This window comes from Capra hircus, chromosome 23, assembly GCF_001704415.2.
Source record: "Capra hircus breed San Clemente chromosome 23, ASM170441v1, whole genome shotgun sequence".
NCBI lineage: Eukaryota > Metazoa > Chordata > Mammalia > Artiodactyla > Bovidae > Capra > Capra hircus.
In genome coordinates, this window is record NC_030830.1 from 189,228 (window position 1) to 205,612 (window position 16,385).

General features: G+C 57.7%; 1 protein-coding gene across 2 annotated transcripts; it reads left to right on the forward strand.

Moving 5' to 3' along the window:
- IRF4 (interferon regulatory factor 4) lies at positions 514 to 15,243 on the forward strand. 2 transcript variants are annotated; one of them, XM_018039300.1, is made up of 9 exons: positions 514 to 554; positions 1,727 to 2,002; positions 2,957 to 3,143; positions 3,921 to 4,009; positions 4,657 to 4,801; positions 6,785 to 6,892; positions 8,882 to 9,235; positions 12,418 to 12,530; positions 14,421 to 15,243. In XM_018039300.1, the coding sequence occupies exons 2-9, from the start codon at positions 1,787 to 1,789 to the stop codon at positions 14,562 to 14,564; spliced, it is 1,356 nt and encodes a 451-aa protein (XP_017894789.1). In that variant the 5' UTR covers positions 514 to 554; positions 1,727 to 1,786; the 3' UTR covers positions 14,565 to 15,243. The 2 variants fall into 2 exon arrangements, with proteins under 2 accessions (XP_017894789.1, XP_017894790.1); XM_018039301.1 differs by having other exon boundaries at positions 4,660 to 4,801.

Consider the following 16,385-nt stretch of genomic DNA (forward strand, 5'->3'; position numbering starts at 1 on the left):
CGCGGAGACGAGGTCCCCTCGCGCCTTGCCCTCGGCAGGAAACCGCCCGAGTGAGGTTCCCCTGGCCCGTGCGCCCGACTCGAGGTGCGTCCCCAGCGCCGCCTGGCCCCGCGCCCTCGGCTCTTGGTCCGCAGCCCACTACCCCATCCCGCGCACCCGGCTCCCTGCCCAGAGCCCCCAGACCAGCCCCGCGCGCCCAGCTGGGAGCCGGCGCTCCGCCAGCCCGGGTTCCGACCCGGCCCCGCGCCCCCCGCTCCGCGTCCGCAGCCCCTAGCCCAGCTCCGGCCCCGCGCCCCCGGCCCTCCGTCCGCAGACCCCGCCGCACCCCGCGCGCCCGGCCCTCTGCCCGGAACCCCCGGACCAGCCCCGCGCGCCCGGCCCCGCGCCCGCAGCCCCCACCCCGCCAGGAGGCGCCCCGGTCGGCCCCGCCCCGCGCAGGCCCCGCCCCGAGCGCGGCTTTCAAGCTTTATAAAGTTCCTCTTTCCTACCTCCGAGGTTAGTTTCACTGCTTGGACTTGGGACTCACCGCTGCCCTCAGCTCAAGTCGGGGCGAGGTAAGACTGGGGTCGGGAAGGACCCGGGCTGCGAGCCCGGTACCGCAGGAACCCGGCGCGAGGCCAGCCGTGTGGGGTCCGCCTCGGGGCAGCGCGGGGCACCGCAGCGTCGGCGCCAGGAGAGAGCACGCCCCTCGAGGGACCCCGACGCCCACCCCGTCTGCCCTCGGCCGGGGAGTCCCGAGGCCCCGGCGTCCGTGGGTCGGCCGAGCCCGGGCCCCGGAGGCCACGCGCGGGGCCGGGTGTGGTAACGAGGTCGCTGGGCCATCAGCGGCCGAGGGGGTCGTCGAAGGGACCCACGCCGGGCGGCAGCCCTGACCGCAGGGGGCGGCCCCTTCCTCCCGAGGCTGCTTCTGTTGCTCCTCGCTCTTGAGGGGCTCACAGTCCCCTCGGCCCCGAGCTCGCGTCTTCCCGACCGGTGGTGGAAGAGGAGGCGCTCCAAATTCAGGCCACTAGGGGCCCCGCGCTCCGCGACCCCCGCCTTCCCGGCACCTTCCCGCCCCCGCGCTCCCCGCGGGCCTCCCCGCCCGGCTGGTGCTCGGCGCGCGGGGATCCCCCACGACGAGGCTGCGCTCGCCGCCTGAGGCCGGGTCCCTCTGCCGCGTGTGGCTCCCGGGCCACCTGGTCGTCGCTACCTGTCTGGGGCTCCGGGGCATTCTTGGGGCGAAGAGTGCGGGTTTCAGAGAGAGCCGCGGGGGAGCTGCCGCCGCCGCGCACCTGGAAGGCCAGGCCACAGGGGAGCCCGCGTGCGGAACACGCGGGGCCACCGGGGAGTGGGGGCGCGGGAGGGGGCGCGGGCGGAAACTGGCCGTGGCAGGGGGAGTGGACTGTCCACGGCTTGGGCCTGGGCAGGGGAGCGGGAGTAGGAGAGCAAACGGAGGCCCACGCGTGGTGGCGGCTGGATTTCGGGGGTGCGCGAAGATCAGAGCCCTGAGTCTGGGCAGCGTGCGGGCCGCGGGGGGAAACGCGAGTGGAGCGTCCAGAAGGTGAGGTCGCGCACGAGCTCAGGGAGGCGGGAGGACGGCGCTCCACGGGCACGCACGAGCCGGGGCGGCTGAGACGGGCCTTCTCTCGGGGCTTGGGCGTCACAGACTCGGCGGCGCGCGCCTCGCCGCCTCCGAGACTCTGCGGCCTCGTGGTCATTGGCCGAGGGCCGCCTCCTCTCCCCGCAGCGCAGAGCGAGTGCCGGAGCGAAGCCTGGGTTGCGGAGGGACAGCGTCGGCGCGCGGGGCATGAACCTGGAGGGCGGCAGCCGAGGCGGCGAGTTCGGCATGAGCTCCGTGAGCTGCGGCAACGGGAAGCTCCGCCAGTGGCTCATCGACCAGATCGACAGCGGCAAGTACCCGGGGCTGGTGTGGGAGAACGAGGAGAAGAGCATCTTCCGCATCCCCTGGAAGCACGCGGGCAAGCAGGACTACAACCGCGAGGAGGACGCCGCGCTCTTCAAGGTGCCCGGGGCGGGGCTGGGAGGGGCCAGGGCCCGCGCGCCGACCGACCCGGGCTCCGGGGGCCGGTCCGCGCCGCGCGCACCGGGCCTCGTGCGGGAGCGCGGGGGTCCCGCGGCTGCTCTGGTAACCTCGCAGAGGGCGGAGCCGGTGCCACGCCCGAGGGGCGCACGGTCCCCGTAGAGGGGTGGGCCAAGGCTGCGCCTCTCTCTCCCTGGGGCCCTCTTTCTGGAACTTTGGGTACCTCCTCGCCTCCACTCACCGACTGTGTCTCTTCCTTGCGCGCGGGCAGCGGTGTGCGCCGCGCCGCTCGGGGCTGGTCCCTGCGCCCTCCCCACGCTGTCCCGCCTCACGCCCCCTCTCTGGCCAGCGCTCTGCTTCGGGCTCTCTCTAGTCCTTCGGCGCGTCTCTCCCTCTGTCTCACTGTCTCTGTGCGACTCCCTCTTCCCGAGTCTCTCCCTGGAAAGTTTTCTCCGTCTCTCTCCCTTCCTCTTTCTCCTCTCTCTCCCTCTCAGGGTCTCCTTTGGGCCTCTCTCTGGGGGTTTCTCTTTGCCCCGTGTGTGTGTCCCTGTCCTGACCGTTTTCCCCTTGGGCAGTTTACCCAGTGGCCAGTGCTTTAGGGCCCACCACCTGTGGGCAGAGTGTGGCCGGGGGACTTCCTCAGGAAACTTGCTGGAAGAGTAAGGCTTGCCTCAGGCTCCCTAACGTCCAGAGGTGCCCTGCGGTGGCCCCTCAGCCCTCAGCTCTGTCTTTGCTTCCAGCCTAACTGCTTCCTGAGGGGGTGGGCCTTTGTGGGGTCCTCAGTCTCACCCGTCTTTCATAAACACCTGGTGTGTCTCTGTCCCACATTCCTGTGGACCTGAAGCCCCTGCCGCCATTCTTTGCTTTAGAAATACAATTTCCAGATTCTTTTTTGAAAGACCTGCATTTTAACTTTTCCCCACTTTTTCTCACCAGGCTTGGGCACTGTTTAAAGGGAAGTTTCGAGAAGGCATCGACAAGCCAGACCCTCCCACCTGGAAGACACGCCTGCGGTGTGCTCTGAACAAGAGCAACGACTTCGAGGAGCTGGTGGAGCGGAGCCAGCTGGACATCTCGGACCCCTACAAAGTGTACCGGATCGTCCCCGAGGGAGCCAAGAAAGGTGGGCTTGCTGGGCTGGGGCCGCCTGCGCTCGCGCCTCAAGACGGCTCCCTGGCAGGGTCCTGTTTTCCCTTTGCTGCTTTGTAGCCGGCTTGCCTCGGCCTCCCGTTCCAGCCTAGCAGGCGGTTTTCCCAGCTTCTCTGGGTCACAAGTTGAAGCTCTCGTGGTGTTGCTGCAGGGCAGTTTCTCGGGCTCCTGGCCTCTTCCTGTGTGTGTGCATCCGCCTGTGTTTTCTAGGGAGTTCTCCTAAGACACGGGCCCGATTTCCAAGCCAAAAACGGAAAAGCTGTTTGAAACTTTACTTATCCATCTGTCTCTCGTGATTAGCCACTTTGAGGAAGGGAAGGTTCATGATCTACATTTCGTTACCATTTGTAGTAAGAGAAGTGTCAACATTCAAACTTTGCCGTGGTCAACTGGGCTGCTTGTTGAAACCAAGGTTCCCACTTTCCAGGATTCTGACCCAGAGCAGAGCCCAGTTTAACAAACCACAGGTGACCTCACTAGATAGACGTCTGCTGGGGGAGCTCGTGCCACGAGGCCCATCGCCCTCGGGCTTCTCGACTTGGGCTCGCTTTGTGGCACCTTGTAGGAACCAGTTTAATGGCCTGGACAAACAATTGCCCAAGGGAATTGCAGAAAAATGCCCTATTTGTCAACACTGTGCTGTGCAGTGCATTCTAGGAACTGGACTCTCAGGTATTTTTCTAAGATTTGACGTTTCATCCTGTCAGTTCCTTCTTCACACCGCGCCTTTCCCTCTTCCCCAAACCCTCAGGAGCAAAGCAGCTGACCATGGAGGACCCGCAGATGCAGATGAGCCACCCGTACAGCATGCCGACCCCTTACGCCTCGCTGCCTGCCCAGGTGCGGGAGGGGCAGGGCTCCGAGCAGGGAAGGCTGGGCCTGTGAGGGGCACTTGGGCCAGGTTCCACGTGGCGGGAGCGGCCTGCAAACAGAAGCGAGCAGAACTCCGTTTTGCTGTTTGTCAAACTGCTGAGCCACGTCCCAGGTCACTGGATGGGTGTGTCAGTCTCCACCTGGTGCTGGGGTTTGAAGAGAGGGAGACGAGGGTGGGTGTATCTGCTTGCTGGTTAGATTTCCCCACTGACTCTTCAATCTTCTGGGAAACAGACCTTTTGTGGAAGCCAAAGATTTTGGAAGCAGGGCTTTGTCATGTGAAACCACAGGGCAGCTGACCCCGTCGGACTTTTCCGATGTGAATCCCAGCCCTGTTTTATCCACTTTGCTGGAAGGGAGGCAGAGCCCCCAGAAAGGCTCTTGGTTTAGCCATGTGATGAAGCGTCACATAAAGCCTCACATAAAGCGCCGCTTTACGGCACTGTCTCACTTGTGCTTTCGATTCTTCGTGGCGAGTTTCCACCACAGCTTTTCCTATAATAAGAGGATTTGGCTGCCCACCACCCAAACGGTCCCGGAGGAGTCTGGGGGGCTCCCCCAGGCTGACCCCGAGCTGGCCGCTCTCCACTCCAGCCCCCCTCTGATTCCTCCAGCAGGTTCACAACTACATGATCCCGCCCCATGACCGGGGCTGGAGGGAGTTCGTCCCGGACCAGCCGCACGCAGAGATCCCGTATCAGTGTCCCGTGACCTTCGGACCCCGCAGCCACCACTGGCAAAGCCCAGCCTGTGAAAATGGTAAGGGCAGGGCCTGTGGCCAGAGGGCCTGGCCCCTCCTGGCCTGACCTCCGGGCAGTCCCGTGGCTCTGTCCCTGCTCAGAGCTGCAGGCGAGGGCCCCGGGTGCAGTAAAGGAGGGCACGTGTCCCAGAGGACTCCGGGTCCACGGTGCCCGGCCCACTGTGCACCTGGACAGACTCGGGGCTGCGTCATGGAACCAGGGGTCACGCCAGGCCCCGGGAAGCTGCCCTGCTTTTCACAGAATGTAAGCAATATGCCCATCACTGCCCAGTGAGACTGAGGGCTGGGGACCACTTCCAGGTCCCCTGACCCCAGAGCCCAGCCACACAGGACAGGGAACATCAGAATTCAGACTGGCCGACTTTATGTTTAGTAAGCTAACATGTTTGTCCCTCCTTGAATAATCTTAAATTTTATTTTTAATCTTGGGCAAGAAGTAGTTGATTTTGTTAGTGTTCCCAGAGAAGGCTGGACCGTCCCTTAATCCTGACTGTCTCTGTCTACACATCTGTAAAGCTGGCATCCCACAGCTGTGGCCCAACCCCCCTGCGCCCACCTCAGCCCGCAGGGACCCCAGGGGATTTTTGTGCTGATAGATTTCTCTTAAGCAGCGGTGTGTCCAGGCAGTCGTTCCTGGGATTAGAGGTGACAGTAAGAAAGGGATGTGTAAGTCCTGTGAAGGAAACACAGGTCTCCACAGAACAGGGCCTGGCGCGCGCTGCTCTTGGGCTGGCTGCCGTGCTCCCTGCAGGCCTCCGCCCCCTCAGAATGAGGCCTCTCTCAGGAGCACCAGTGTGCCAAGTGCAGAGAGAATTTCACACCGTGTGTTCAGTGCTTCAGAGCAGAAGCTGTCAAGGCCTGTGAGTTAGTTGTTTACACAGAAATCCTGAGACTGTCAACACCTAGATCTTTTGAATGTTCTAGCAGTATCGGCTCCTTTTTAGTCATGTCCAGCTCACTCTTGGCTTATGGAATTGAAGAAGTAGCCTATTATTTAAGATTGGTTTTGAGTGACATATTTTTTTTAAGTCACAAAATTTGGTTTTATTAGCTTTTTAAGAGTGATTTGCAGCAAAAGTTGGCTTTCCGTATTGTGGTGGGAGAGTCAGCTGATGCTGGACAGGTTCCTGCAGTTCAGACCTGGGTCTGGTGCGTCAGCTCCGCTGAACTAGTGACCCTGGAGCAGAGGGTAGGCTGGTGGACAGATCTTGACGCGTGAGAGACATTAAGTGATGCGCCAGCCAACTGAGGTTCTGGCACACACTCTCCGTTAACGTCTCACGCAACACAGCTGCCGTGCCGGCTGGAGACGTGGTTCCCTTTCCTCCTGAACCCAGGAGCAGCAACTAAGGAACCGGGCCTGTCAGCGTGTAGGGTTTTGGTCTGGCTCTTGGAGGGTGGAACTCATGTAGAGACCTGGGCTCAGCTCTGCTGTGAGCTTGCTGTGTGCGTGGGGTGAATCACAGGGACTCTGGACTCAGTCACCCTGCCCATCAGCTGTGCAGGGACTGGGCACAGCCTTCCAGCTGTGAGACAAGCGATGCCTAGGGGTTGAGCCTGGTGCACAGGTGGACGCTGCAGTGTGGCCTGGGAAGTGACTGGGACAGTGGGTCTCAAGCATTCTCAGCAGACATACACACACAGGTGACTCCGAGGCGCTGGAGGGGTTAAGGACAAAAAAAGAAGGGAAGGAAGGCAGGGAGAGAGGGAGGGAGAAGACTGCAGAGGTGACGCCAAGGTTCCTTCCAGCTGTGAAAAGGCTCCGTCCTTCTTCAGCCTTGGTTTTCCAGTAGGACCTCAGCCTCCTTGCCTCTCAGGAGGAGGTGTGTGCGGGGTGGGCAGTGTCGCTCTAGAGGGCCCAGGCCCTTCCCTCCCACCCTGGTGCACCCCTGGGCTGACGGGCCACCCTCAGGCAGAGGCAACTTCCCTCTGCATCCGAGGGGCTCTGTTAGACAGCATCTGATTTTTATTTGCAAATGCAGGTTGCCAGGTCACAGGAACCTTTTATGCTTGTGCCCCGCCTGAGTCCCAGGCCCCCGGGATCCCCATAGAGCCAAGCATAAGGTCTGCTGAAGCTTTGGCCCTCTCAGGTGAGTGGGGCCCCTGGAGGCGGCGTCTGTGAGGGTCCTGTCACCGTGGGTGGATTTGAGGGGTCTGTGAGCGCAGCTGGGGTCTGGAGTGGGTAGAAGAGTTAGCATCCGGGGCCAGCTTCCCAGCCTGACCCACTTCTCCAGGTGGCTCTGAGCCGTGTCAGCTCCTCAGGAACGTTCAGGTGCCCCAGTTCCATTTGCCAAGGGCCCCCTCCAGCCAGCTTCTCAGACCGCACCGCAGGAGCTCCTCATCGTCCTTGCAGGCTTAGCTGCAAACAGGTGGCCCATCGGCTTCCCAGGACGCTAGTTCCGGGTTCTTTCTCCTCATCACGTACAATGCCTTCGCAGCCAGCATCTTGCTCTTCCTTTGAGTGTGGTGTGTCTCACAAACAAATCCAGATCAGATCTGGTCTTTAGAGTTTCACCTCTAAAAGAGGCCTGGATCTCAGCCATCTCACCTGTTTTAAGGAAAACACCTTGAGCTGTACTAAGCAGGTGTGATATATGTATATTTATCTTTAGATAACGTTTTGATTGTTTTAAAATGAGACTTGCATATGTTAAAAATGAATAGCTTATGCTTTGGAATTCTCAACCTGCTCCCTGCCCTTTTTGAAAATCAGCGACAGGAAACATAAGCTGGATTCTCCAGGTTTCAAGAGAGCACAGCTAGGGCCCTTCCTTGCTCCCGGGAGAGCTGGGCTGGCCGACGGGCTCTTTCTGGCTCTGAGGTTCTGGAGGCTTACTGCTTTTTTCAGATGCTCCTGGATGGTGGAGGGAGCAGAGGTGTCTGAGCAGAAAGGCCTGTGTTGTTTTTAGAAACTTTCAAACCCTTTCCTTAAGCACTTAAGACTTGCGTGTGTGCCTAGAAAGTAGGAAATAAACAGCTATTTATATCCCTGTGACCTCGTGATTTCTGATGACGTTCAACGAAATGAAACCCTGAGTAGCCGACACCCACTCCTCTGGGCTCACAGCGGCAGGAGTGGCAGAGGCGGCTGGAGGCAGTAACGTGGACTGTCTGAGCCTCAAAACCTACCCTTGAGGAATGAGAGCTCAGTACAGATTACCATCCTAGCCGTTTATCCAAGGTCAGCCACCCACTCAGGCTTGAGCCCCACACAGTTCCCCCTCGTACTTCAAGTCCGGGGCCCTCGGCAAACCAGGTTGGTCCTTTCAGCCCATTGGTCAGATTTTAGAGAGGATTCTAAAATCAGCAAAATTGCAGAAATGAACTTATATTGTTTGGTTTTGGAGAAAGCGCGGCTCTAGAGCCATCCTCAGACTCAAACACAAACCGAGGTACGTCTCAGCTGACTTTACGCTTGGGCTGCTTCCTTCTCGACGTAATTTTATAAGAGTAGAACATGCACAGTGAGAAAATGAGGTAAAAGTCAGTAAAGCAAAAATGTGGGATGAAAACGTCGTCCCGCCACTCAGAGCTCGCCAGCTACCAAGGCTCGTCCCCCAAGCTTCAGTGTGCTGCCGTGTGTATGGTTGTCTTTCCTAAATGACATCATGCTGATGTTTTTAGTGTAGTTTTGGATGTGTGGACATATTTGCCTTTTTTCTGAAAGACCACTGTACTTTTTTGCCTATAAGAATCATTTAAGGTAGGGTTTACTTCTTCCAAAGTCAAAACTGACGGCCAAGCTTAAAGTGAGCTTTTGTTTGGTGGCATGTGACTTGGTGCGTTAGACATAAATGCTGTCATCACCACTACTGAGCTCTTCCCCGAATTCTGTGTCCCACACATTTGGAAAAATGCTGGGGTTAGAGAGCGGCACAGACTGACACAGAAGTCCTCCACCATTGGGCGGGCTCAGGCTCAGAGAGGGTCATAGGCCTTGCAGTGTCTGCCCCCAGACCCCTTGGCACACGTGTCCCACCAACGATGCTCTTCTCGGGCCGTTGCCTGGCCCCCTGCCGAGCACCAGCCCCAGGCCCCCAGCGCAGAGCCCGCACTGACCGCCAGGGCTGTGCTTGCAGACTGCCGGCTCCACATCTGCCTGTACTACCGGGAAATCCTGGTCAAGGAGCTGACCACGTCCAGCCCCGAGGGCTGCCGGATCTCCCACGGCCACACCTACGACGCCAGCAGCCTGGACCAGGTCCTGTTTCCCTACCCGGAGGACAACAGCCAGAGGAAGAACATTGAGAAGCTGCTCGGCCACTTGGAGAGGGGCGTGGTCCTCTGGATGGCCCCCGATGGGCTCTATGCCAAGAGACTCTGCCAAAGCAGGATCTACTGGGACGGGCCCCTGGCGATACCCAGCGACCGGCCCAACAAGCTGGAGAGAGACCAGACCTGCAAGCTGTTCGACACACAGCAGTTCCTATCAGGTGAGGTGGAGAGGCTTGGCCGGGACGCGGCGCCTGTGCGAGCTGGGCCTGGGGGCGTGGGGCTGGTGATGGTTGGCGTGCCCCCCGCGAGGGCCATGGCAGCAGGTCGCTGGGCAGGGCTTCCTTCTCTGCGGCCCTGCGCCCACCCGGCCCGACCCCAGAGTAGGTCTCCTGTTGGTTCACCTGTCACCCCATCTGCGGGGACCTGTGAAGAGCGGGAGATTGTCCTGGGGCTGTGGTTCAGGCTGAGCTCTTAACGTTTGAGGACGTAGCTACTCCTCACCGGCCAGTGAGGCTCCTGTTTTCCTGGCACAGTGGCCGCAGCAGCATATTTGTGATGGTTCAGCTCTTTTGTGGCCCCTGGAAACACTAAGAGTTCGGGACGCATCGCCAGCGCTCGTGGCTGTGAGATGCACCGCCCTCAGCAGACGTCTCCCAGCAGGCGGGACCCCGCGAGTGCGCGGAACTGATTTTGCAGAGGGGAATTTATGAGTTGTTTCTAGATTTCAAATCACATTTTCCAGAGTCACCAGGTTTTGTTTTCCTAGTATTGATTTCGTGGCAGTTAAATCCGGCCCCGGGCTTTTGTGAGCCCTGCGGCCACCTTGTGGGGGAGTCCGTCCCCAGCGTCCATTCGGCTGTCCCCATCATCAGGCCTCTTCTGGACGGAGAGCTGGTTCTCCCTCATCCTTAGCTCTTTTTGTATGAGCGCCTCCTTCAGAAACAGCCTGTGTCTGGGCTTTCCTGGGCCTCCCTTCCCCGAAGCTGCTTCTTGATTCAGCTCACCTGGAGCACAGCCCCTGCAGTCCGCCAGCAGAGACGGTGCTCAGCTCCGGGGTCCGTGGCTCCCATTTGCTGAGGCTTCTCTAGATTCTCTTTCTTTGCCCAAGCAAACATGTCCCTGGTGACTCACCCTCCCCAAGAGGCAAACCGGGAGGAGGAGGGAGAGCTAACCTCTGGTCCCTGGCAGCAATCCCTGCCTGACCCAGGCCTCGCACACATGGGGCTGTCCACCCTGGGCCCAGTGTGTGGACCGCCTGCTGCGGGGCTCAAGGAGGAGCCAGGAGTCTGAGGTCTGTGGCCAAGTCTGAAAGAGCCTGGCTCTGGGCCTCCTCGAGGTGACAGGTCTTGGATTCAGAAGGTTCGCTGTGGGTGGGAGGGCTTCATCTTGGAGAAGGGGCCCTCGCCTCTTGGGGTGTCTCTGGCCCCGCAGCTGCAGGAAGGGAGCTCTGTTGTGCATGGCCGTCAGCCTCTGGGACTGTGGGCCCGTCATGTGGGGCCATGCGCTTCTTCATGAGGGACTCTACGCCCCCTCATGAGGGGCTGTGTGTCCCTTCATGTCCTCATGTGAGGCTGTGTGTCCCCTCATGTGGGGCCCTGTGCCCCCTCATGTCCTCATGGGGGACTGTGTGCTCCCTCATGTGGGGCTGTGCGTCCCCTCATGTGGGGCTGTGTGTCCCCTCATGTCTTCATGGGAGGCTGTGTACTCCCTTATGTCCTCATGGGGGACTGTGTGCCCTTTCATGTGGGGCCGTGTGCCCCCTCATGTCCTCATGGGGGACTGTGTGTTCCCTCACGTGAGGCTGTGTGTCCTCTCATGTGGGGCCGTGTGCCCCCTCATGTCCTCATGTGGGGCTGTGTGTCCCTCATGTGAGGCTGTGTGTCCCCTCATAGGGGACTGTGTGTCCCTCATGGGGGGCTGTGTGTCCCTTATGGGGGGCTGTGTGTCCCTCGTGTGGGGCTATGTCTCCCCTCGTGTGGGACTGTGTCTCCCCTCGTGTGGGGCTGTGTGCTCCCTCGTGTGGGGCTGTGTGCTCCCTCGTGTGGGGCTGTGTCTCCCCTCGTGTGGGGCTGTGTGTCCCCTCATGTCCTCATGGGGGGCTGTGTGCCCTTTCATGGGGGGCTGTGTGTCCCATGTCCTCATGGGGGACTGCGTGCTCCCTCATGAGGGGCTGTGTGTCCCTTCATGTGAGGCCATGTGCTCCCTCATGTGGGGCTGTGTGTCCCCTCATGTCCTCATGGGGGGCTGTGTGCCCTTTCATGGGGGGCTGTGTCCCATGTCCTCACGTGGGGCTGTGTGTCCCTCGTGTGGGGCTGTGCGTCCCCTCGTGTGGGGCTGTGTGCCCCTCATGTCGTCTCCGACCAGGCGCGGCCTCGGTCTCGCTCTCCCCTGTGAGCCAGGGCTGTGCTCTGTGCTAGTGCAGCCTCTCGTCTTGAAGTGTTTTCTGAGGTTCAGGGAGGAAACTGTGAACTAAAAGCTGCAGCTGTGCAGACAGGCCCCTCCAGTCAGGGATTCCCGCGAACCTTCTTGAGCCGCCAGGCCTCTCAGCCAACTGTTTCAGAGAAGTGAGCCAACACAGAGGCGTGGGTGTCACCCCCGCCCCCTCGCAGTGTGGAAGCCTGGCACACGTTCTGCTGAAGTCAGTTAGGTTTGATTTGAATTCTGGAAGAAAAAAAAAAAAAAAAAGCAGGAAGTCAATGGTCCAGTGAGTTAGCTAGAAACTTCTTCAGTTGAAGAGAACAGTGGAAATCTTTGATATCTACCCATTCAGGATCTGCAACCTTCTGGGGACAGCCCCGCAGCCCGCGCGCACATCTGATAAGGCCAGGCGGCTGTGTGCACGCGGCCGCGCCCATGTGAGCCTCTCCTCTGCGGACTGACATGTGCTCTGGGGGCGGGGCCAGGGCGCTGGTGCACGTGGGCGGCGCGGGCCTGGGGCCTCATCCCACCCGCCCTTCTGAGGGAAGCAGCTCAGAGTCACCGGGTCTCCAAGATAACGTCCTGCACTCTGCGGATGTCGGAGGTCGTGGGCAACACAGACTGCGGCTTAGAGGTCCTGGGTCAAATCAGAAACTTCTGATTTTTTGGAAAAAGCAGATTCTCTTCGTGTAAACGATTCTTTTGGCTAAACACAGCTCCATTTCCTTTTCGGCCTCCCCTACTCCTTTCCGAGACCTTTGCCTCCTTGTGGGTCCAAAGCTGCAAAAGGAGCCCCCCTCTTGGGGTGCAGCCCCCTCGAGGTGAAGGTGATGCCCAGGGGAGACCTGTGGAAACAAGCACTCATGTGCAGCCCGCGTCTGGTCCCGCCCTCGCTGCTGTCTGGCCCCCACCCCCGCGTGGGCTCCCATCCCTGCCCCGCGCCCAGCGTGCGGGTCTCTGAGCTGTTTCCGTTGGTCTGCAGAGCTGCAGGCGTTCGCGCACCACGGCCGGCCACTGCCGAGGTTCCAGGTGACTCTGTGCTTCGGGGAGGAGTTCCCGGACCCTCAGAGGCAGCGCAAGCTCATCACTGCCCACGTGAGTGTCTGCTTACCTTCGGGTGAATCAGGGCAGGACCCCACTTAGAGGAGTTCAGATGGGAAATAAGTGCCCTGGGCCCTGGGCAGAGTGGGAGGGAGCATGTCCGGTGAGCAGCCTCCCCGCCCTGGACACCTGCCCATCACCACCTGGGGTGACCTCTGGCCTGCACTGCCCCCATCCCATCTGTTTTGTTTTCCAAGGAAATAGTCATAGTCCCATTTCATAGGGATTTAAAAGGATGGGGCTAAAAGTTGCCCTTTAAAATTCTTGACATTTAATGTTACTTTAAAAATGCCTTCTAGCTGATCTTCCCTTAAGGGGAAGCTTTCCCCCTGACTTGAGTATTGTGTAAGCCCCTCCAAAAGGCCCCCATCCTCTTTTATTTCTGGTTGTTAGAATTTATTTAATTGCATGGGCTGAGGGCTGCGTGTGTTTGGTGGAGCAGAATCTCTTATGGCCTTTGGGCAGCTCAGGCCATGGTCTCGCTTTCCAGCAGAGTCTAGCATGGGCTCACCTGCACCGAGTAAACATCTTTCACAGAAAAGGAAAGCAGGAAGGTTTAGAGAAATAACATGTAGCATTAATTTGCCACAGAAAGCAGAGTTTTGAATACTTGGAATTTTCAAATTTGAAATTGAAGCCTCTGTGTGGCTGTGACCTGTGGAAGTTATTAACAAGCCCAGGTGACAAATTGCAGCAGGGAACGTCACACCAAACAATAATAGAATTCAGGTCACATCTTTTAAAAAAAGATTTTAATTAAAATTTTAAAAAAACTTTTAATTATGTTTTAGAGTATAGCCAACTAACAATGTTGTGATCGTCTCAGGTGGACAGCAAAGGGACTTGGCCATACATATATATGTATCCACACAACCCCTGCTTCTTGATTATAAAATCAAAAAACAACTGACCAACCAACAGAAATGTAGTCCCCATAAATCTTTAGAGTTTTCTCGTGAATTCTCTCACTGACCGACAGTTACTGATATAATAACGGATTCTTGTTAACAACTGTCCAAGGACTAAATGACCTTGGCGCGGGCACACGGCACCTCGGAAGATGGTGGTGAGCCCTGCGTCTGAGTCTCGGGGCTGGCACGCACTGGCCTGGGTCAGCCGGGACCCTGGGTGCACCCAGGAGTCTTGCTCCTCTTATCATGGGTTGGATTTGCTTCAGTGGCTTCAGATGAGTTATGCTTGAGCCGCTATATGTGGGCTCGCACACCTGACAAGATGAATGTGCTCCGCTTCTTACTGTGAGCTCAGAAAAAGCTGAGCTTGAATACTCTGGTGAATGTGCTCCACCCTCATACTTAGACTAGAGGGATCTGGGGTCAGCTGACTTCCCTTTCTCCACCATCCCTGTTAAACGCCAGATGTGGAAAAATAAGTCCATTGGTCTAACTTACTGGATTACCTTAAACTTTAATGAGACTCAGGTTTGATCCCTGGGTCAGGAAGATCCACTGGAGGTGGGCTTGGCAACCCGTTCTGGTGTTCTTGCCTGGAGAATCCCATGGACAGAGGAGCCTGGCTAGCTGCAGAGCGTAGGGTTGCAAAGAGCTGGACGCAACGGCAGTGCCTGAGCCCACATGCACCTTGAACTTACCCTTAATTTGGTCATTTTACCAATGTGCTTTGTTTAGTTCTCGTTTAGTATAAATTTCAAGTGGCAGTTGGTTTACAAACAGCATTATTACCTTTCCATTCAACTGAAGCGCAAAATTCAGTAGATCCTGTTTGTAGGTCAGTGTGTCCTCCAGAAGGCTCCTCACGTGACACGTCCTCACGGTCGCAGCACCTCACTGCATGTGTGACCGTGTCCTCAGATGTGGAGGCTTCTTGCCAGATGGCCATGATGTCTTGTTTCAATCTTCACTGCAGGTTGAACCTCTGCTAGCCAGACAGCTGTATTATTTTGCCCAGCAAAACAGCGGACACTTCCTCAGGGGCTACGACCTGCCCGAGCACGTCGGTGGCCCGGAGGACTTCCACAGGCCCCCGAGACACTCCTCCATCCAGGAATGAGAGCCCCGGGGCCGGAGACGGCGCGCGTGTGATACGCGCACAGAGAGCCGCTGGCTGAGCCCCTGCTCCTTCTCTGCGAAATGGGGAATGGGGGCTTCAGTCCCACTCCTGAGGAGAACATTGGTAGAAAACCAACATGACAGATGAGCTTTTTCCAGGAGAGAGAATGCTTTTCAGGGTCTTCTGCGGACGAATGTGAAAATTCATCGTCACATGGTCTACGTTTACTGACTTGCTGTCTCCAGTCTGATGTGAACTCTTTCTTGCGTGAAGAGCGAGAAGCCTGTGCTTCATTGCTGACCACTAGGGTGGCACGAAGGGGCCCACGTGCCAGCCTGTTTCTCAGGGAAGTAGAACCTACATGTGAGGCCATCCTGCCCAGAGGAGGAGCGCTCCAGCCGCTGGGGGTGACGCGCCTCGGGACGCTGACGGCAGGACAGACTCGGCTCCTGGGGTCCCCACCTTCCCGGGGTCCCTCCCTGGGTGGCCCACCACCTCCTGCCTGCAATCCCCGCACCCCCAGGCCCAGAACCCAGCTGGTATGACCCTGTGGTGTTTCTCGAGCCAAAAGCATCAGGGCCACCCTGAGTACCAGGTTTTGTCACTTCGTACTCATTGGAAAAGACTCTGGTGCTGGGAGGGATTGGGGGCAGGAGGAGAAGGGGACGACCGAGGATGAGATGGCTGGATGGCATCACGGACTCGATGGACGTGAGTCTGAGCGAACTCTGGGAGATGGTGATGGACAGGGAGGCCTGGCGTGCTGCGATTCATGGGGTCGCAAAGAGTCGGACACGACTGAGCGACTGAACTGAACTGAGCTGAGCTGACTGGTTAGGATATCTTCTGTTTGTCTTTTCATCTCTCATGCTACAGAAATTCTTGCTATAGCAAAAAGAGATTGACAGATCAGCAGCCCGAGCTGTGTTTCTGAAGCTGGGTGAGCATTTCCCCTCCTGTCCTGTTTGTTAGGAGACCGGCTACCATGGCAACACTACGTCCCTGGGGAGGGCCCTGCGCGAGGGCAGGACGGCGCTCTGCAGATTGAGCAACTGCAGGCCCAGGGAGCTGTTTTTGCTTATTTTGTATATTACACGCTTCCTGATGCCAGTGACAGTTTGACAGGGCCTTAAAATTACTGGGCTTTTCCCAAACACAGCTTTTTATAGAATCACTAAGATATCTACTTGCTTAAGTGAACTTAACCACTTATTTGTTGTTCCTTTTGGAAAAGTACAGATGTTTGGACCATGGTACAGCAGCTTATTTTTGTCCTACTGGGAAGTAATTGCCATGACTTTTAGGCTCAGTGTACAAACTGATACTCTCTTATTCTAGTCTGTGTCTTTAAGTCATTCAACAAACTTGCATTAGACAGATTGTAGCTTTTATCCAGTTTAGTAAGCAATGAAGCCTGGAAATGTCATTTCTTCTTTTTTTTTTGGGGGGGGGAGACTTTTTAGGGATAAAATAATACATATTAACTACAGAAATGTTAGACAGTATAAAAAGGCAAAACCCAAAGCGAATCTTCCTATTTTCCAATCCAACCTCGTCCACAGGAAGAATTTGATTCTTCCAACAGATTTTACTTTTCTACAGATACACACAAACTTAAAAAAAAATCTCAGGGGTCCTTTGTGCCCCCACACATGCAGACTCACCTGCTCCTGGGGCACTTCTGCCAAGCCCACCTTGAGGCCCGCAGCGCAGTCTAAGCGGTTCATTAGCAGGCGGAGGGAGCCCCTTCTGACAGCGGATTGCACTCCGTGGGCTGCGGTGACTTATACATCTCATAGATGTGAGCATCTGGGGTACATT

Coding starts and splice junctions, on each gene's coding strand:
- IRF4 (XM_018039300.1), top strand. CDS start 1,787: ATGAACCTGGAGGGCGGCAGCCGAGGCGGCGAGTTCGGCATGAGCTCC. Junction 6,893..8,881: donor TGAAGCTTTGGCCCTCTCAG/GTGAGTGGGGCC, acceptor CTGTGCTTGCAG/ACTGCCGGCTCCACATCTGC. Junction 12,531..14,420: donor GCAAGCTCATCACTGCCCAC/GTGAGTGTCTGC, acceptor TCTTCACTGCAG/GTTGAACCTCTGCTAGCCAG.